General features: G+C 37.7%; 3 protein-coding genes across 4 annotated transcripts; 2 read left to right on the top strand and 1 right to left on the bottom strand.

The window, feature by feature from the left end:
- Window positions 1-162: 162 nt before the first annotated feature.
- LOC132063864 (uncharacterized) lies at window positions 163-14,651 on the bottom strand. Its single transcript, XM_059456594.1, has 10 exons — window positions 13,846-14,651; window positions 13,639-13,737; window positions 13,293-13,504; window positions 6,801-6,994; window positions 6,549-6,654; window positions 5,653-5,972; window positions 3,707-4,114; window positions 3,090-3,171; window positions 1,494-2,984; window positions 163-566 (listed from the first exon to the last, which is right to left on the bottom strand). The coding sequence occupies exons 1-10, from the start codon at window positions 13,911-13,913 to the stop codon at window positions 412-414; spliced, it is 3,135 nt and encodes a 1,044-aa protein (XP_059312577.1). The 5' UTR covers window positions 13,914-14,651; the 3' UTR covers window positions 163-411.
- Window positions 14,652-18,329: 3,678 nt separating this feature from the next.
- Window positions 18,330-18,813, top strand: LOC132062029 (uncharacterized protein At2g29880-like). Its single transcript, XM_059454686.1, has 2 exons — window positions 18,330-18,566; window positions 18,661-18,813. Exons 1-2 carry the CDS (start codon window positions 18,393-18,395, stop codon window positions 18,811-18,813), a joined length of 327 nt encoding a protein of 108 aa, XP_059310669.1. The 5' UTR covers window positions 18,330-18,392.
- Window positions 18,814-19,024: 211 nt separating this feature from the next.
- On the top strand, window positions 19,025-20,726 carry LOC132063865 (uncharacterized). 2 transcript variants are annotated; one of them, XR_009416462.1, is made up of 3 exons: window positions 19,025-19,992; window positions 20,084-20,313; window positions 20,396-20,720. XR_009416462.1 is itself a non-coding variant. In XM_059456596.1 (2 exons), the coding sequence occupies exons 1-2, from the start codon at window positions 19,504-19,506 to the stop codon at window positions 20,150-20,152; spliced, it is 558 nt and encodes a 185-aa protein (XP_059312579.1). In that variant the 5' UTR covers window positions 19,025-19,503; the 3' UTR covers window positions 20,153-20,726. The 2 variants fall into 2 exon arrangements, 1 of the variants encoding a protein (XP_059312579.1); XM_059456596.1 differs by having other exon boundaries at window positions 20,084-20,726.
- The last annotated feature ends 1,659 nt before the right edge of the window (window positions 20,727-22,385 follow it).

A 22,385-nucleotide genomic window follows, 5' to 3' on the forward strand; every position in this document is an offset into this window, starting at 1 on the left:
CCATCGATGTCCATTTTGCTACTCTGCCTCCATATCTGAGATAGGAATAGCCTGAATCGTGGTGCTATACCACACAGTTCTTTCCAAAAAATAAAAGACATGTCCAAGAAAAGGGAAGGGGTAGGGGAGCGGCCTACAATCAGATAAGGAACATAAGGAAGATCAAGAAGAACTGACAAGAATTTGCACAACCATGTTTACACAATATAGTAAGAGATGTTGATACAGAGGACCTTTCCTGCCACTCCTCACTGGCGTATGTAAGATGACAGACAAGCAACCCTAAACCCCACCTAGTAGCAGAAAGTAGAATCTAAGGATTACGTCATTTCACCTGATACTAACCAAATACTTGCCCATAAGTGATGGTCTATCAGTACCACATGAAAAACGTTAACCTCACATGGCCAACTATCTATGTCGCAGTCCCATGTCAAGCTCGTGGCCATACATCCCCTGTCCACGCCCAGCAGGAAAAGGGTGAATCTGCTTAGAAGCCCTAAGCTCCATCTCAATAAGTCTTTGCAGAGCATCAGGATGATTGTTTCTGCTGTTGATATCTGGCCCTGAGGACAAAAAGAATATGATGTAAGCCCACATAGATAAACATCGATAGAGTATTCATCCTCAATCAGAAAGTGGCACCAATTAAGAACTAAGGGTGCAAGACCTTTTTTACAACACATGATATGTGCACAATATTCTACTTTGTTCTAGATTTTCAGGGTTCAATAATATTCAGCACGGCATATATCTCAACATATAGCATCCAGAAGTAGGCATTGGAATAGCAATTTACTAGTTCAAGCCTCAAAAGCCTACATGCTTTGCAAACAGAGCAGAATAGTAACACCAAGAACAGCTAATGTTTTTACTTGTAAGCAGCTAGAAAGCAACTGCGAAAAGGAAAGAAAAAAGAATGAGCAGTTTGATCAAAAAGGGAAAAGAATGAGCAGATACCTACTTCCTTTGAGGAGAAGGGATTTAGACCTAGAGGTTTTTAAAGGCAAACTAAGGCTGATGACAGAAAGCATACAACTTGGTCATGTGAATCCTCAATTTTGACTTACTAAAAACTCAAAGCCGAATAGGAAAGAGAGTCTTGGAAAGATGAATAAGTTCTGCGTAAATACAAGAGAGAATTTAACAATAAGGTGGATGGTGGCAGTAACCAATGGAGTAAAACTCCTAACAAACTGCAATTCAAGTGCATGTCTTTGCCATCAGTAAACAATGTGGGTAAGATGGTGCAGGCAGGAGATAGCAGGAAAGCAATATCAACATTTTTTTTTTTTTTTTTTGATGAAGCAAGGAAAAGGAATATCAACATTGCGACAGTAGAACTGAGAAATAAACAGAAGGTGTTGCAAAGATTAAGAAACTCTTTGCTTCAATTTTAGCAAGACCTGAGAAGAACAACTTAGTATTGAGGTGTAATCCAAAGAAGAACAAGAGACCGACGGAGTTGTAGAAACGGCACATCAAGGTTTTACCTGGCATTTGCATCCCAAGCCCATTAACATTGACTTGGTGAGGCTTAAAAGGGAACCCTTGCATCGGGTTAGCTTCATGCACAAAGCCAGCTGCCTGATTACTGGAATGTGAAGGAACTGGACCACCACTTAGACGGTCATGTAGCAGATGAGGGGGGTGAGGTCCAGACATTTGCATCTGCTGCTGCAGCATAGGATGATGAGCAGGAAGATCAAACCCCGTCACCCTAGCATTAGGGTGGTGAAAAGGAGGTCTCATCATATTTCCAGCAAATTGATGACCCGGAAGAGCATCGTGTTGAGTCATGCCCTCTGGACCAGAGAAAATCTGAGAGTTCAAATGAGCAGGACGAGAATCCAATGGATGAAGTAATGGCTTCCCTTGGTTCATTTGCAAAGGATGAAACTGAGAAGATGATGGTTGAGCATGACGATGGTGAAACAGCATCTCAGACTCTATCTGGTCATGAGAAACCCGTGGAAAGGGCAGTGCTCCTGGACCCACCAAAGACCTCTGATCACTGCCAACTGAATTAACAGTCACCAGGTCACCTTTACTCATATTTCCTGCTGGCATAAACGTTGAGACCTGAGGTACTGAATTATCACCAACACTAAATATGCTCTCACCAGCCCGATAATCACCATTTCTGGAGACCGCTTCAGTCTGGCTCTTTAAGGAGTTGACTTCAAACAGAGAATCATTGAATCCCAACCAGTTTTCTGCCTTATCCTGCTTTGTGTGATCTCTGCCATTTGAAGGTAAGACAATATTCTCCTTTGTTGCTCCTCTGAGTCCAATATCATCAATTATGGACGAAGAAAGGGTATCATCAGAACCAGGGAAGGATGACTTTTGAGCTTCCAGAAAAACATTCAGTCCAGATCCAACGGAAATCCTCTGAACTGAAACTGGAGCTTGTGCAGATTGTAATTCCGTCATAAAAGCAGTTCCAAAGAGCGATTCAAGTGTGAGTGTATCCTTGTTATCTTCCTTCTTAGAACTGTCTTGCACGGTAATATCACCATGTGCCTCCAAGGATTCAATGCCAGCAATGGACTTCTGTGTCACATTTCCATGATCTGGCCTCTTCTGTAATAACGAAAGGAGGTGTTGAGATGCCTGGCTATCCACAATTACAGGTTCTTTAGGCTTTGGGTGATTAGCACTCCAGCCTTGTGGCTGTGAATTAGACTTCTTTTCGCTGAACTCTGATAACATTGTATGCTCAAGGTCTTCACAAGTAAGAATGGTGGGTGCTGCCTCCTTTTCACTGGACTTGTATGCAGGGTCAGGCCCCCCAAGCGGCGAAGAAGGTAAATTCGAGACAAACTTACTTATAGGATCAGGACTATTATAGGAGAATTCTGATGGCAATTGATCTGAAGCATTAGCCTCAAAAGGTTGTGTTCTGTTTTTATCGCCACCAACAATTAACGCAAACAGATCACTAGGCCTATTTGATGAAGGATCAGCTTCCTGCTTCCTCTCTGCAATGACATAATTGAGATAAGACCTATACATAAGATTTCAAGAGATTTTGATAGAAATCAGTAAGAAACGCAGGGGGAAAACAAAAAAAGAAATGGATATACCTTCTTCAGAAAACCAATGAGCAAATTTCGATGATTGAACAGCTTTGGAATTTAATGTGTCACTGGGTTTACTACCTTCATTCTGGGAAACATGGTCGAGCCAAAAAAAAAAAAAATTAGCAGGGATGATAGAGAGCCATATGAGAAGTTTCAACTACTGTAAGTCCAGAATATTTCTTAATATTCTTGGATGATAAAGGAGGAAAAGGAACAGACAAGTTGATCCCTAGCATTTATGCAGATCATGGAATTAAAAATAAAAGAACATGTTTCCTATTTGATTGTATATGTCCTGCACCAATACCAGTCATAACAGATGGTCTTGTAAAATTGTTTTTCTATGTTAAGGATACTGTTGTAATCTTTGGTGTGGATCAAATAAAAGTGTTACCACACTCATGATTCATGAAAACAATCACAGATCCAACGATGAATTACTCATGAATCAATGTACAAGATTATGGTCATCCTAAATAATAAATCATTTCAATCTACGCGGATTGAAAAGTGTGAAGAAATTTGAGGTCAACCGCAAAAGGACTTCATAGGATCGCATTAGGAATCAAAAATTGAAATTCAAATAGCACAGAGGCTCATAAAGCGTGCATAACATTTACCATAACTGGAGCAACAGGGTCGGTGAGATTTGCAATGGCACTTCCAAAAATCTTATCCAGGATGGAAGTTGAATGGTTGATATTGAGCTCCTCAACAAATTTCCCCCCTGAATTCTGGGCACTGATTTCCACAATTGAAGGCTCCTTCAAAGCTTCATGTCCCTCTGGAATTGACGTCCGGCGTGAATGATCTCCCGTGATATGCTTCCTGTCGGAATCATCTGAACCCACTGACAAGTTCATAATTTGGTCATTCTTCTTCAGAACTGAAGTATGCAAACTCTTGTGTTCAAGTTGATCACTCAAACTAATTTCTCGGGAGCTTTTTCTTTCCAAGCTCTGAAGGATACCATTTTGGGTGTCGGCTTTGGCTTCCAATAGAATTTCTTCAGATTCATGCTTTCCTACCTGTGATATGAAAGAAAATATAAATGAGATTCATGAAGACCTATTGATATCAATTGTTTTTTTCGGACCAAGGCCTATTGATTTCAATTCTAAATGTACCATGTGATTGGATACAATTCAAACTCCATAAACATGGACCCAGTAACATGCGCACAATCACATGGCTATTGCTCCCTATGTTCAATCTTTCGGCTTTTATGCAGTTTTTAAAGTCATAACATCAACCTAGAGTAAATTACTGAGGTGGAATAATCAAGTAGGGAATTATGGGGTAGCCAATCAGTTTTTTTTGGACTATTCTGACATTGAGAATGTGAGACAATCCATCTCAAATGTGGTCACAATTCTTGCATGGCCTATCATAGAATCAATGAAATATTTGCAACAGAGAGATCTCGAGAGCTCTACATTCTTTAAGTAATATATCTTTGTGTATCAACGGGAATGGGAATATCCACCACAAGAATATAGAAAGGAAATCTCCACTTCCACATGCCATGCTCCTTTTTTGGAAAATCAAGCTGTGTAAAAGAACTTGAGAATACGAAACAGAAAAGAACACTTCTTCTTCTTTTATAAGGTAAAAGTTTCATTAATAAAGTACCAAGAAGGTAGAAAAAAGTACAACTAAGAAAAAGCCCCTATAATAGATTATGGAAAAAGACCCTTCTTTCCTGATCCTTTTATCTCATTCACTCTATTTTCCGTTTCATACTGTTTTCTTTCTTGGCATCACTCTCTAGTCCAGTTAAGTTCTTGTCAAAGATTCAGTGCCAAGTCCAGTTACACTTACACGAGCATGTGCAAACTGAAAACCATAAACCAAGCCAACACACATAAATTGTGCCAATTACTGGGTGTTTCGGTTTGCCTTCAGTCCCAAATTATTTAAATCAACAATTTCGGAAGCTGGAATCTCAGGAAGTGCATCCCATTTCACTACGCAAGATCCTGTTTCTTTGATAAAGGAATAAGATTTTATTGAAATATTTGGGCAAAAGTGCCTGTATACAAGTGGTATACCAAATTATAGAAAACCTACAAAGAAAATATGATTTTCTACCGAAGTCACCCAATTTTCTATACAAGCAAGATTAACAGTTCCTTTTCGAAGCATGCCAAGAATCTAAGCACCTCAGCCACTTATATAGTAAAACACACACATTCATACATATGTATGTGTGTGTGTGTGTGTGTGTGTGTGTGCGCGCGCGCGCGTGCTATGTGTGTATGTATGCGTGCTATGTGTGTATAGGAATCAGACTAAGCTACTAAACATTATTAAGGATCAGGCTGCTTAACAGCATTGTATCACCTTGCTGCTGAAGACAGCCCCAAATGGTAGAATTCCCTTGGATCCTTTTCCTAAAGCCCATCATTACGAAGGGAGGGAGGAAAAGAACACTAAAAACCAGGCCGGCCATAAATGCACAATGCAGAGTGGTTTACTCCCTCTAGAATAATGATGCACCTGTGGCGAGGTTCACGTGTAACTATATTCTACAGAAGATAAACTAAGAGAAAGTACAGGTAAGTACCTCTGTCAAATATGAATGGTTCAAAGTTGTTGAGCCAGAAGTCTTATCCGAAACAGTGGTTTTGAAGCCCGGGGGCACAAGCGGTCTAGATGGGAGATTCTGTGAAGAGGAAGATGATCTTCCGAAATCCTTGTTTGTGATAGGCTGGCTGGCCATTATATCTACTTCATTATTCTTGTCCAGAAGCCCCCGATCCTTTTTATCATCTTCCAGCAGTACCGAGATTTCTGAGTCATATTCAGTTGTATGCTTCTCTGCATATGGTTTCTTCTTCTCTTGAAGAGCCTTCTGCTGTTCCTTCCTCATCAACTCAAAAGAAGCTGTAAGAAATCCATTCAAAACTCAATCGTCCACAAACTCATCAAAATTGCATACATACATACATACATACATACATATATATATATATATATATTGCTTTAGTAGTGCACCCGTGGTGTTCTAGAAATCCTAGATTAGCCTCTACATGGGAACAAATTGTCCCAAAATTATAGTGACGAATTATAATACGAGAATTAAATAATAATAGATTATTTGTTTGAATTTATTTATTGATTTAATATTGATTTTTTGGACTAAAAATGAGATATATGGAGTATATGTAATATGCGTTTGATTTAAACTGGATAATTTGAGAGAAGCTTTTATTTCTAATTCTAAATTTTTTTTCTTGAAGACGTTTGGCAGAAAAGTTTTGAAAAACGACAAATATATCATTTTCTTATTTTTGGAATAAGTAATCCAACAATTATTATCCCATATAAAATGGTATAAAAATAATATCATAACTAAGATATAAATAGTTTCGAAATTACTAATCACAATATGTGTGTGTGTGTGCGCGCGTGCACGCGCAGCACCATAAGAACCATGCATGATACTGAAAGAGGTAATACCTCTTCTCCTCCTTTCCTCTTCCACTCTGTCCTCACTTGCACACTCACTTGAACCAAAGGTCTCATCATTGCATGCATCAGTTCTTGTACGAGAATGAGGTACTGCCTGAAGGTATTGCAAAAATAAAATTAATGTAAGTTAAATTCCCCTTAAAGATCTTCAAAGCATAATCTGAAATGATGGGACAAGTCATGCGGCAGACCAAGCAAGTAGTCACTATGTTGGACAACAATGATCAACTGAAAATTCACCTTATAGGGGCGAGGAGGATGGTATGGCTCATTGCTCCTGTTAAGTTGATAGTTATCACTTGCTCGGACCTTAGCTGCAGCTGTCCCAGATGCATACGCAGCTGGCCTGGGAAATGAGCCACTTCCAAGAAGCCCATCATGCTCAGTACTCTGCCAAGTGCGCCGAGCTTGGTTACCATAGCGTCTGCCAGGATCTGTATAAAATGTCGCTTAATAAATCTCTCTTAAGGAAAAATTACCATTTAGTACCCACATGCACATGCGCATAAGATGAAAGATAGTGGAAGAAGCATGGTAAGCAGGATCAAGGTCAAATGCCCTATAGTTCTTAAATGCAAGAGGAACACTATTTCTGCAAACCAGCCCATCTAATCATGAGAATTGCAAGAAGTTGGAGCTAAAAAACCTAATATACTGTACAAAGACTTTTTCAGAACTCAAGAGACTAACGACTTGACACAACTATAACCTGCATCCCAATTCTTGTTATGGAGATGAATTTAAATGCAACAAGACCTATAGTAAGCATTCCCCAGACACTATTTATAGAGAACACAGATGGAACGAGTATAGCACTCAAAGAAGGAATAAGCATATTAAAGGCACTTTCGCAGCAGTGACGAAAAACAACCAACAAAAAGGATATGAAAAACTTACCCCAAAATGTGATACTTGACAGGAGGAAATTACATTGATTTGAATTACCCAAATACATCTATCTGAGTTAGATTTTGAATGTTTTCAACACTTTCCAACCGACTACATTGGTTTTTCAGTTAAACAATCAAAAAACAAAAGAAGAAAAAAACTACATTGGTTTTTGAAGGAAAGAAGGTAAGGTTGCAAAGTTGATTGAGAATGATGTTTACTTAGAAGGAGCACACCGCCGCAGAATTACACAAGTTGCCTAACCGGCATCGGATAAATGAAGCACAAAAACGAAAAAGACAGCTGCTTCAGCATTGTGGATTAGCAGGTATATTTTTTTTTTTGATGACAAAAAAATATCGTAATTTTGCAGCTGTCTTTTTCGTTTTTTATCCGATGCCGGTTAGGCAACTTGTGTAATTCTGCGGCGGTTTATAATTGTCCAGATGCCCCAATAGTAGTATAAAAACCCAAATGCAAAGAAAAAGAAGATGGAAAAAGAAGTTAAACTCCATGAGAAGTCAGTCTCTTTGAGAGGAGAATTCTGAAAGGAAAAAGATTCATCTGGTAAAGTAGCAGGAGGTTATAAAGGGTAAGCAAGGTGGAGATTTGGGAGTAAAAGATTTGAAACTCCACAAAAAGTATTTGTAGTTCAAATGGTTGTGAAGATACAATGAAAATGGAAAGGAACCCTGGAAGAAGCTTATTTACACCAGAGAAGGCTTCTGGACACCCTGTATAGTATCTACGCCTTCAAAAACTGGATTACGGGAGCAGATAGGTAGATTATGGTCAGAATTTCAGAAATACATCTCATTGAAAGTTGGTGATGGGAGAAGAATCAGGAATTGGATAGATGTTTGGCTGGGAGAAGAAAAGCTGATGAACAAATATCCTACATTGCAGAGTTTAACCAGGAACAGTGTACAGCTGCAGAATGATATACAGGAGAGGAAAGTCAACTTCAGGAGAAATTTTAATGATTGAGAAGATGATGAAATTGGTCAATTTCTACATTTTTTGGAACCTAGAATCGATTCTTAGATTTGTATAGCTGAAAAGGACAGCAAGTTCTCAGTAGAAAGTTGTTATTGTCTTTTGCAGAAATAAGTAGGTCACTGGGATTCGACTTGGCTATGGAAGCTGTTGTGAAATCACAAGCACCTCTTAAAGCAGCTTGTTTTGGCTGGATTGCAGCTAGGAATGCATGCTTAACACCGGAGAAGAGTGCAGTAGATGTTTTTTTCCGTTAAAATTCTCAGGAATCTGCAGAGCATTTGTTTCTGCCTTTTAGTCACGCAAAGCAGCTATGGGATCTCTTCCTAAACATGAGTGGTGTGCAATGGGTGATGCAAAAGAATGTGAAAGACCTTTTGGTTCTGGCAGAATCAGCAAGTTAGGAAAAAACTGAAGAGACTCTGGAAGGTCATACCTCTTTGCATCTTTTGGACCATTTGGTTGGAAGAAATAGGAGATGTTTTTAGAATCAAGAGAATCACTAAGCATCGGTTTTGGTAAAGTCAATTAAAACATTATTCTTCGTTGATATATCTCTCAAGTCTTAACACTGTCTCATTTCCATTTCGAGTTTGCATACAAGATTTTAATTGTTCATAATAGTTTGTAGATCTTGATCTTTATACCTAAATCTATTTCTCAAATAACAAATATTGAAAGATTGTCTTGGTAGTATATATAGCATAATCCTCTTTCATTTCCTTCTTAAAATATCGTGTATATAATTTAATCCCCATACGACAGTTTCTCAACAATGTACTACTTGTCCGGTTAATGTGCGTGTTAAAATGTTCAGATCTCATCAATACTCCTGAAGTACTGTTACCCTCTAACAACTCATTCCACAGAACTATCCTGTATCAGCAAGCTCGGTAAATGCTCCCGTTGTAATGACCCCTCTAGTTACTCAGACTCACACCTTGTCCTGATTCGCTATCTTTTAATGCAAATCCATGTAACACGAAGATAATAGGACATCCATGTCAATAAGCTAAGATGCGATGTTAAGGGGCATTTAACTGTCTCAAGTTTTCCCCCGGAAAAAAAAAAAACGCATCTTAGCTTAAGACATTAGTTGGTTACGAAGATTAATCCCAGCTATTCACATTTGTGGCCTTTGTTGTTTCAATATTATTCAGGGAGAGCACCACTTACTTACATCAGCTTTACTTTATGAGCTCATCAATAGTTAAAGAACCCATTATTACTTACTTCACCAAAAAAAATTAGTTAAAGAACCCATTAATTGAAGGAAAAGGCCTCATCAATGGTTATAGCATCCAGAGAAGCACCAGCAAATCAAAAGGACAGAACCTCTGGTCATCTGCTTCCAACTGAACACAAATTTTGACTTTTCCAGATGTTTGCTAACTCAAAAATTGAGAAACTTGAAGAAAGATCTTTCCAAGTGGAATAAGGAGGTTTATGGCAGATTTGAAACAAGGAGATGCAAGGCTCTTGAAGAACTAGCTATCTTAGAGCAGGCAACAGAAACCAGGGTTCCATCTCAGCTAGAAAAACAAAAGTTTATTAGCCTGAAACTTGAGTTGGAAGTGATTGCCAAAGCTGAAGAAACCTGCTGGAGACAAAAATCAAGATGCCGGTTGAAAGATAGGGACAAAAATACCAAATATTTCCACTCTCTGGCCAACTCCCATAGGAGGTTCAATTCTATTGATAAGCTCAAAATTGGCGAGGTTATTACAGAGGACAAAGATTTGATCAAGGGGGAAATACTGAACTATTACCAAGAGCTATACAAAGAAACTGAAGAATGGAGGCCAACCACCAACTTTGAGGACGTTGCTAAACTTTCTGTGGAAGTCAGTGAGGGACTAGAAGTTGCCTTTGAGGAAGAAGAAGTTCATGCAGTCATTCAGTCTTTTGCACCAGATAAAGCCCCAGGGCCAGGTGGCTGCACAATGGCATTCTTTCAAAAATCCTAGGAGATAAAGCCAGAAATCATGGGTGCCATCAGTCACTTTCACGAACACAATTATATGGTGAGATCATGCAATGCCACATTCATCTCCTTGATCCCTAAAAAGACTGGTGCTATGGAAATGAGGGACTTTAGGCCAATAAGTCTCATTGGTAGTATTTATAAAATAGTAGCCAAACTTTTAGCAGAAAGGTTGAAGAAGGTAATTGGGAAGCTGGTTTCCAGTCACCAAAATGCCTTCATCAAGGGAAGACAGATAACTGATGCAGCCTTAATTGCTAATGGAGTTTTGGATTGGAGGATTAAAACATGAACCCCTGGGATCATATGCAAACTTGATTTACAGAAGGCTTTTGACAAGATTAATTGGTCTTACCTGACCTCTATTATGAAGAAAATGGAATTTGGGGCAAATGGCTTAAATGGATCAAATATTGCATCTCCACAGTCAAATATTCAATCCTGCTAAACCAAGGGCCTGTGGGTTTTTTCTCTCCACAGAAAAGAATCAGGCAAGGAGATCCACTCTCAACTTTCTTGTTCATCTTGGCTATGGAAGGACTAAGCAAGATGCTGGAAAAAGCTAGACAGCTGCAATGGATACAGGGATTTAGTGTGGCCACAAATACAGGAAACAAATGACTATCTCACATTTACTGTATACTGATGACACACTGATATTTTATGAAGCAGCGAATCTCAAATCCTTTATCTGAATCTTACACTGATGCTTTTTGAAGCATTATCAGGATTGCACATCAACATGTTGAAAAGTATAATTTATCCAGTTAATGATGTTCTTAACATAGAGGAGCTGGCAGGTATTTTGGGGTGTACTATAGGATCATTTCCTGGCACTTATTTGGGCCTACCTTTGGGTGCCAAATTCAAGTGTCGTGATATATGGAATGGGGTGGTGGAGAAATTTGAAAAAAGGTTATCCAGATGGCAAATTCAATATCTCTCATTGGGTGGAAGACTCACACTTATCAGTAGTGTGCTTGATAGTATACCAACCTACCTCATGTCCTTATTCCCCATTCCCAAGAAGGTGCTAGATAAGATGGACAAGATCAGGAGAAATTTTCTATGGGAAGGGAATAGCAGCACTCACAAATTTCATTTGGTAAAATGGGACAAAGTATTGCTCCCAAAGTGCAAAGGAGTTAAAGATCTGGCAATTCATAACAATTCTTTACTCATGAAATGGCTTTGGAGGTTTGGCTCAGATGATGAAAGTCTCTGGAAGAAGGTGATCATAGCTAAACATGGTAAAAAAGACAACCGGAGCTCTAATACTGTACTTTTACCATATGGAGTTGGACCATGGAAGTATATCAGTAAGCTGGGTTCTGAGTTTTCTCATGGAATCCACTTCAAACCTGGTGATGCTGTTCATATTAAGTTTTGGAAGGATAGATGGCTCAACAATACATCTCTCATGGAGGAATACCCTAGCCTCTTCAACATTGCCAGAGACAAGGATTCCTCAATTGCTCAAAACAGGAACAACAACAATTGGGATGTGCATTTCAGAAGGTTTGTACAGGATTGGGAACTTGGGAGTTTGATGGAAATGTTAGCAAAGGTGGAAGCTCACAACATTGATGAAAGTGCACCAGACAAGTTGAGATGGGGAAACAAAGGCACATTCACAATGAAAGAATGCTATAGGCAACTATGTTCTCATAATCAATTCCCTGATATATGGCCATGGAAGCTAGTATGGAAGACTAAACTGCCTATGAAGATTAAATGTTTCAGCTGGGTTATACTAAAGAATGCATGTCTTACTCTGGATAATCTGAATAGAAAATGCTTCCAGTTGGACAACATTTCTGCGAGAGCACCCAGGGAGACAGTTAACCACCTCTTTCTGCATTGCCCATTAGCTTATGACCTTTGGAACATGTTTCTATGTATTTTTCAGTTAAGCTGGGTGATGCCATAAAGTTTGAGAGAAGCCCACATGTCTTGCAGTTTATGGATAGTTGATAAGACCATCAGAAAGGTCTGGAATATGATTCCTGCTGCAATTTTTGGAGTATTTGGACTGAGAGGAACAAGAGATGTTTTGATGATACCTCAACTCCTATTCAACCTCTTAAAGCCAAATGCTTAGTTAACCAAATGCTTAGTTAATCTTTTTTGCTGGACAATGTTGTCCCCAGTATCCAATTCTGATCAGTTTTTAGATTTTATTAGTACTCTTAACTTTAGAAGGAATCAATGTATAGGGGCCTGCAATTCTCTTTTGTATTTTTACATATCTGTAATTACGCCCCTGTAATTAGGCATCTACTTGATGCTTTTCTAATGAAACATCTTACTTCATCAAAAAAATTAACCAATTAGAATATCTTCCAACCATTCAATACCTATTAAATAGCCAAAGGCGCTGAATATCTTAATATTAGCTCCATCACATGTCCCCCTCAAGACTCCGGGCTAATTGATCCATGCAGGTAACATAAGCATATAATTTGTCAGATTTCAACTTTCCAAGAGCTTCTGGATACATCAACGAAGAAGACAGAGTAGTCTTCTGGAAGTGGCAGTTCTTTCTCAGGGTGGTTTCTCCTATATAATTGTATCTCATAATATCATTAGATGTTATGGTTAGGCACGAAGTGTATTTGATCCCATAGTTCAGACAACCAGATCCCAGGTTAGTGTACTATGCCAGCCAAGGACCATGCAAAGGAGCAATTTTGCACAGGAAAAATCAAGTCTACTACAAAGTGGACAGGGCATGCTGTGAATCTCTAGCTCGTGGTCTCACGGCAGTAAATTGTACAAATCATGGACTACAAATATGTATTCAGAGTTGAAACAATCAAGCATAGCATAGACAACAGCTATAGATGAAAGAATATCAACTCAACCTGAATCTTTATCTGATTGTGAATCACTATCTCGATCACTACGCCCAGAGGAACGGCTTTCCCATCTTCCATAAATGCCTCTGGAATTGCCATCAGAATCCCCACGAGTAGGTGGAGACGAACTATAATCGTTGCGTCTTAAACCTTGAGAGGGCAAGCTTCCAGGTATTTTTTGCCGGTCTTGCATGCCACGTGAGGTGTCCTCAAGCTCACTGTTTAAATAATAAAAGCAAATCACTAATCCTTTCCATGATGTCCAAAACAAAACTGCCTAATAGAGAAATACCAATAAAAACTAATTGCTCCTAGATTTCAAGCAAATGGCAAGCTTTGCAAACATTCTTACCTCAGGATCAACTGATCAAACCCAGATGGCAGCTTCTTGCAAATCTCCAGTTCACTGAGTGACATAAGAAACTCTCTTGTATATGATACTTTTGGATGCCTGAGTCATTGCAAAGAGCACTCACATTAAAAAGCTTACTAAATAAAAATTATTACAATATCTGCAACTGGCCCTGTTACAAACTCAACAAGAAAGTTAAATCATTACTTTCGAACTTCATCACCAATTCCAGAAACGTCATTGGTGGCGATTCCATCTTCATTCTCCAAGCTCATTTTGCAATACCACGCAAAACAACTCGCGCAACCAGCTAAACTCACTCACGACGAATAAGTAACACCACTATCAAATCTTCTTCACCCACAAAAACTTGATACAACAAATCAACAACAACAATAAACAAGATTCAACTCATCTTCTACAAACTTCTTCCAAATCAACCGATCCAATAAGATTCCAACTATCCAAATTAATTTATAACATGATCAAAACATCCCAAAATCCCTAAAACGTCAATTTCCAAGGTCAACATAAATCTAAATTCCAGAAACTTCCATTCAGATGAATTATACACAGCTATCCAACAGTAATTCCAGCTTCGATCTATTCAAAAACAGCTCAACTATTTTCAATTCGCAAATGCAAATCCTAATATCGCCTACAACCTCTTCATTTCATTTCTCTCAGAACTTTATACAAACAGGTAATGCGCAATACGATTCACACAACTGCAGATATATTCGAGGGTTTCATTCGTAATTTTAGGTTGAGATTAAACTTTATTTTGAGAATCTAGGGTTTCGATGCTTGCAAAATCAAAGTCGTTCAATTGATTGGCGATAGATACATATATATATCTATACGTATCTGTTTGTATAGGTAGACATATGTATGTATATATGGATGTATATAGTCGTATATGTGGAAAGGAGGAGGAGATGCTTGTGGGTTCTCTGTTCGTTTATCAGAAACATAACAAAAGGAGATGATATTTTTTGGTTAAAGGAAAAAACTTTTAGGTGTTTTTGGTGTACTGTAAAATATTTTGTAGCCTTATGTAATAGTTTATCTTGAATTTTTTTTGTTTTGCAAATGCTTTTTTCAATTTATTTTGCCAACAAATTAGAAAGTTTTTTTTTTTTTAATTAAGGTAGATCTAGCCATATTTAACAATTTATTACTCTCTCTATTTTGGTCTAAAGGTAAATTTTACAGGGTGGTTAGACCGATCTTGTTGTATGGGGCAGAGGGTTGAGCAGTCGACAACGCCCACGTCCAGAAGATGAGTGTAACGGAGATGAGGATGCTCAGATGGATGTGTGGGCATATTAGAAGGGATATGATTAGGAACGAAGCTACATGGGGCAAGGTGGATGTTACACCCCGTATCTTCGAAGAGCACTTATCAAATTTAAAACATATAAGTACGTTGAGTTAGGGTTAAGTAAAACCACTTTGGAATATAAGGAGTAAACATTATTAAGTATATTTAATGAGTGAAGGATGTATATAAGGTATACCGGAAGGTTTTATAAGGAAATGAGTGGAAGAAATGAAGTAGTACGACTTTGGAGAAAGGATGGGTAATGTTTTGTGTGAAAATTTTGGTCCAACTTGGGGGACGAATATCTTTTAGCATATGAAGTGTTTTAAGGTGAAACAAAAGCTTAAAATGAAGTTCTTCGAGTCTAGTTTCCAACGCAATAAACCGCTCGTCGATAGGACATCGGAGTAGAGAATTATGGACGTTACAAGTTCAGTTGATAGAGGGTAATAACCCGACCCGTGAATCCGACCCGAATTTGACCCCTATATAAAGGGTAATAACCCCCTTTTTCCATCAGATTTTGCTAGAAAATTCCAGAAATTGAAGAGAGAGAGTGAGGAAAACAAAAAGTGAGCAATTTTCAAAATACGGAGTAGTAGTTTAGGTCCGGTAACACATGGTTGTGATTCTAGTGTTGTTTTGCGGTGGATTTTAGCGTGGATATTGAGGATATTGCTGTCTTAACAAGAAAGAAGGTATGAATCTTTCTCTTTTGGTATTATTTAAGACTTAATTACGGAGATAAAGTCGTTAAATGATTGTGTAGTAAGTTGGTTAGTTATGGAAGTTACGGAAGCCGGCGTGGTTACCGTTTTATGGTACATATTGGAGTTGGAAATGACGTTATTGATGCTGGTATTGTTGTTGTTGTTGTTGTTGGTTGCCGAATTGAGATTCCGACTAGGCATATAAACGGAGGCCGCCCGATTTTTAGCAAGATATAAAATAGTCGACTTGAGAGCTTAGCACGAATATACTACGATGATTCTAACGATGTGTGAATCCTCTTAAATAGACTTGCGAGCTCGAACGAATGTCAGAGATAATTGGAGGCCGAATTGTGTATGCTAAGGCTCGTCCCTTTCTTTCAAAGGCATGATTCCGATGTTATGACTTCATAAATGTTTCCATATCTTCCTGGTTTTCAAAAGTTAGATGTTTATGACTCCAAGACATAATTCCTTTCCTAATAATTCATAAATGTTTTTCAAAATGTTCGTATTTTCTAAATTAGAGATTTATGGCTCCGTGAGCTCTTATGATAACAACGATGAATCTGTTTTCACAATCATAATGATGATGTCAAAGAAGGGAATATTTTCCTACGATAATTATGATGATGATGATTCCGTGTTTAAAGGTTTCAAGTTTACGATTTCAATAACGATATGAGAATGTTGAGCTATTTCTTGATTTCTCAATTTTATTCATGGATGATGACTATTTTTAGAGATTCCAAAGTATATGAATTGATGCTTATGAGATTTATGATCCTATTCTATGTAGATGCTTATGAGATTTATGATCCTATTCTATGTTTTCTCTTGATGTTATTCTTCATTGATAGTCCCACCTTATAATAATTGTTCCTTCAAGGTGAGACAAAGCAACCATGATTATTCCATAATATAATCGGAGGTTACCGACCTTACGTCACTCCGATAGAGACATAACTTTTCTTGGGCTCTCCCCGTACGCCGCTTATATGATATATGCATATGATATATATATATATATATATATATATATATATATATATATGGGGAATATGGGAAAAAGGGCGAGGCGCTATAGACGCATGGCCACCTGATCAGCTGGTATAATATGACATGATATCATCCCGGACGCAGGACATATGTGGTTAAATGGATCGGAGTCGACGCCTCGGTAACATGATATGTTCTATTTTATGTATACATGAACAAGAAATGTTTTTCAAAGAAAGCTAAGCATGCATGGCATCCGCCCTAAGAGGCACTCATATGTATGGGTGTTACTCTTTTTATCTTACGATATGCTCTATATTTCCATTCTGTTATTATTCATACTTTACATCCCTTACTATGTTATTATTCATACCTTACATACTCGGTACATTACTCGTACTGACGTCCCTTCTTGTGGACGCTGCGTTCATGCCCGCAGGATCAGATAGCCAGCCCGACGATTCACAGCAGTAGGACCTCCCCTCAGCGGCAGTCAGTACGCTCCATTGATCCGGAGCTACAGCCCTTTTGGTATGCTATTCTGTTATGTACATATATGGGCGCGGGCGGGGCCTTGTCCCCGTCCTTCTACGCTTGTACTCTATAGAGGTCCGTACGTGATATGTAGTCGTGATGTTATGCGCCTTGTCGGCAGCGTTTATTTTGTTGTACAGTATATATGTGTCGGCCAAATCGGCTCGCGTCGTTACTCTCAGTGCTTATGTTTATATGTATGTGTTGGCCGTGAGTTCCGGTGCAGTGTCTCTTATGTTGATTGTTCGGGAAACGGACGGCTCGATTCAAATTGTGTATGGGCCGGGATAGTCAGTGAGCAGTAAATGCAAGTATAGGAGTGCTTGGCCAGTAGTGGTCGAGCACTTGTTACGGCCCATCAGTTTGAGTCGTGACAGTGGAAGTGGCTCCCGTGGCGGATAAGATGAGGGAAGCGAGACTTAGATGGTTCGGGCATGTGAAGAGAAGGTGTGTGGATGCGCCAGTAAGGAAGTTGAGAGGTTGACTATAAGAGGAGTTATGAGAGGTAGAGGTAGGCCGGGAAAAAAAACAACAGGGGAGGTGATTAGACAGGGCATGACACAGCTTTAGCTTACTGGGGACATAGCCCTAGATAGAAAGGTGTGGAAGTCGAGTATTAGGCTAGAAGGTTAGCAGGTCACCGAGCGTCTCCTTATTAGTATTATTAGTTAGTAATTGCGTATTTTCTCATCTTCGATGTGTATTATTATATGTTGCCTTGTTTGTTTTTTATCTTGCTATTTTGTTGTCATATTTTTTTTTTTGATACCATGCATCACATCCCATAAATAGGGTCTATTGGAAACAACCTCTCCACCCATAAAGATAGGAGTAAGATATGCGCACATCCTACCCTCCTCAGGCCCTATTTATGGGACTACACTGAATTTGTTGTTGTTGTTATTACTCTCTCAATTTTAATTTATGTGATAAAATTTGAATAACTACAAAATTTAAAATTGAAACATAACTTTTGAAATTTGTAATGTAACCCTTCAGTAACATTTGTATGGTAATAAAGTTTCTCATTAAATGTATAATAAGAAGTTTAAGTTAAATTATTTTAAATTTAGAAAGTTATCATTTGTCTAGCGAACTAAATAAATATCGGTACACAAAGTGGAACGAAGGGAGTAATTTGAAAAGGTTTAATAACGACCGAAGGATGGGATGGTGTAGAAAGAGAAATGAATAAGCTATACGGGGACAAGTTAGATAAGACTAAAATGAAAAATAGGATGAGGACATTGAAGAAAACATATGCTACTATGAAGAGAATGATACAACATAGTGGATTTGGGTGGAATGAGGAAACTCGAAAAGTTGATGCTGAAGATGATGTCTGGGAGCAAACATTTGCAGTGAGTCATATATTCTTTTTCTTTTTTTTTCAATAGATGAGTTTGAATTTAAGTTATTCGTTTTTCTGATTTAAGACTATTGATTATATAATAGGCTCACCCAAAAGATGCTCAATATAGAACGAAGAAGCTGCCAGATTATAGTACTTTGGCTTTGATTTTTGGAGATACCGTTCCGATGGTAGGAATGGGTGTGAAATTAATGATCTCGAGGATTTTCAAAATGAGTTTTCCGATGATGATATAGCTAGCTCGAAAAAGTTACTACACACTTCGAAGATGTACAATTTGTGGACAATGACCATGGATGTTTTGATCGAATATAAACTTTACGAGTAATGAAGTAACTCAATCATCTAGTCAAGATAAGAGAGCAGAAAACGACGTTTAGCCGAGCAACCAACTTTGACATCACGTCCAAAAAGAATTAGAAACTCTATTGGAAGACGGCTTGGCTAAATCATTGATAGATAGACATCAATAGCTGAGGAACAAATAAGGCTACAACATGAACCAAAAAACACGTCTGCGGAGAAATTAATGCCTTTGATATTGGAACTAGGCTTGTGTGATGAATGGAATATACAAATTATTGACCTCCTAACAAATGAGAGAAATCTTTGAATTCTTTCGCTATGGCTCCCTTAACTTCGGAAGAAATGGGCCATGAGCAAACTTGCTTTATTTGAGTGATGTCGTTAAAAGCATGTTTTGTTGTTTGAGCAATGTTATGGGCTAATATCTTGTTCTCTTTTGGATTATATATTCCTAAGTGTTTTGCTGGCAACTTATCATATGTTTTGTTAAAGTTTGACATGAAATTATTATGTTATCTCTTTTTTGTTTTGAATTTCTGCTACATTTTGTTCCAAGTTGACATTATAAGAGTATTATGCTTTTTCTTATGCCATTACAGTTGGAAAATTAATTCTTTTCTATGTCAAATAGGATGGCAATTGAAGATCAATTCATGATGTTTCTTGCAAAATGTGTACTTTTAGTTAGCATTATTGGAAAATATTTAGGTGTTGGACCAAAAGAAAGAGTGCACTGGTCAATTTTAACTGGAGCAGATTTTATTAAAGATTTGACTGAAGGACATCCTCGTGGATGCTATGACCTACTACGTATGAGTGTTGGATGTTTCTTACAACTTGTAGATGAGATGAAAACAAGAGGTCTATTAACTGATTCAAGAACAGTTAGAGTTGAGGAACAGTTGGCTATATTTCTATTTACGTTAGCTTATAATGAGAGGAATAGAGTTGTGCAAAATCGTTTTCAACATTCAGGAGAAACAATTAGTCGGTATTTTAACAAGTGCTTGAAAGCTTGTCTACGTTTAGGAAAACACTATGTCAAGCAGGTAGGAAGAAGTATCCCGCAAGAAATATCCTCTAATCCACTTTTCTATCCTTGGTTCAAGGTTAGTTTTTAGCATTACATTTTACTTTTACTAACTAAAAGTTATTAATTGTTCTGTCCTATATCTTAAAATCATTGTAAGCTTTTTGAAGGATTGTTTTGGAGCTATAGATGGAACTCACATTCCTGCATTAATTCGTGGAAGAGCAACCAAGATATAGAAATCGTAAAGGAGTTCTTTCTCAAAATGTCCTTGCTGTGGTAGATTTTGATATGAACTTTCAATACGTGCTTGTTGGTTGGGAAGGCTCTGCTTCAGATTCTAGAGTTTTAAGAAATGCTGTTTGGGAGAGATCAGAAAATAAGTTGAAAATTCAAAATGGTAATTTAGCGTTAATTCAGACATCCATTATTTATTTATTTACTTTTCTAAAATATTTAAGTTGGTGCCTGTAATTTTGTAGGAAGATATTACATAGTTGATGCAGGCTATGCAAATACAAAGGGATTTCTAGCACCTTATCGTGGTGTACGATATCATTTGAGAGAATGGAGCCAAACATAAGCACCACAAAATGCTCGTGAACTCTTTAACTTGAGACATTCAAAGCTTCGAAATGTCATGGAGAGGACATTTCTTCGTTTTGAAAAAAAGATTCCTATATTAACGACTCCTCCTCCATATTCCATCAAAAAACAAGGTTGGATTGTGCTATCATGTTGTATACTTCATAATTTTATTCGTAAGTGGAACCGGGGGACGATTCATATTTTGAAGAACACGTGGAAGAGGAAATAGAAGATTCCCACAATTTGGATGATATTGATTGATTCGGATGAAGAAGAACTTGGACGAGGACCGACGGAGGATGTTGACAAACAATATATGTGCAATCTAAGAGATGGGATAGCTCAACAGATATGGAATGCTAGAGCAATAAGGTAGAATAGCATATGTTGAAAGGGACAGAGTAGGTCATTGTCACTTGAAGCAAGGGTATAGCCACCAGTCTATTTTGTAAAATAGGTAGATGTAAGAGGTTGGCCAGAAAGAAATTTAGAATTGGAAACTAATTAGTGCTTAAAGGTAGAGTAATTAAAGGCTGCAAGGTTTATCGTGTAAAACTTCATTGTATATCCTTTTCTACGATCTTTGGTAACTCAGATATTAGTCTATCATAATTGAATATTAGGAACTTGGGGTTAGCTTGCTGTGAATCTTGCTGTAATTTTCTCTTCTTGCTTCTTTTTTGTTTTTTTTGTTGGTAAAAGTCGCTCTATATGGTTTGTGTGAATCACCTTGTTTTTCATGGACTTGAACTTTTACTCTTCATGGTCGCTTAAATTTTTCTGATAAAAGTTCTTTGGTGCATAAGTATCGTGATATTAATAGGAGGGTGGATTTGTAGTGAAATGGAAGTGGATTTCCATCTCTGTTTAGAAGTATCTTTACAGGTTTAAGTCATCTAAGAAGTGTCCAACAAGTGGTTCATTGACTTCATTACTGTAAAGTTTCTATTCATTTTGTAATAGATATTGTCAACCCAATGTTGTGGCATTTTAACTGCACGAGATGTTTTGATACATATAGTAACTTCCGTGGCTATAATGCAATATTGATTGATAGCTGAAAAAAATATTGGTTTTTTATTGGGTGTTAGATGCTTGCATTAGAGCCCGGCTAATTCGGCTAAGTAATAATATTATTTATAGTTATTTAATATAATTTTGCAGAAAAATATTTATTTTAAATACCTCACAATATTTATATATATACAAGAAAACTTATTTATATGTTAATCTGTTTTTTTTTTTAGCTTAGCCGTGTAATTATATTTGTTCAACCAAACAGGACAGAGGGAATTACACTGTAATTACGCTCTGAGCCTCTGACAAACAAACAAGTCATTGTAATTACTATGCTGTGTAATAACCAGGCTGTGTAATTACCACCCTAGTAATTACACCAATTCCAATTACCAGGTGGCTTTCCAAACAGACTCCTAATGATTGTGGATGTCTTTAGGAATTTATGAATGTCTTCTCTTCAATTATGAATGTTAATAGAGTTAGGTAACGCCCCTATTTATAGTTGTAGCGGTAGACAGTCCCGTTGCATATGAACTCTCTTGCTTGCTTTTGATTGGCTCATGTGAGTCATCAAGTCTATACTAAAACTATGTGATAAGGCATGTAATTGGCCAAGACACATCATTTTGGATACTTAGCGATTTTTAATTGGTTCTTGTTTAGACTAGAGTTGTCATGTCATTTGAACACGTGATGTCATCTCGCAGGCCTTGAATTTGACTAGACATGCCATGTCAATTGCCACACGACATGAGTTGGGCCTTCACATAAAGTGGACCTTAGGCTTATTAATAAATGAACTTATTTAATTTATACAGTCCAAATTAATTGTCTAACTCAATTGAATTTAAGCTAAAATTTGCA

The sequence above is a fragment of the Lycium ferocissimum genome, chromosome 7, assembly GCF_029784015.1.
Source record: "Lycium ferocissimum isolate CSIRO_LF1 chromosome 7, AGI_CSIRO_Lferr_CH_V1, whole genome shotgun sequence".
NCBI lineage: Eukaryota > Viridiplantae > Streptophyta > Magnoliopsida > Solanales > Solanaceae > Lycium > Lycium ferocissimum.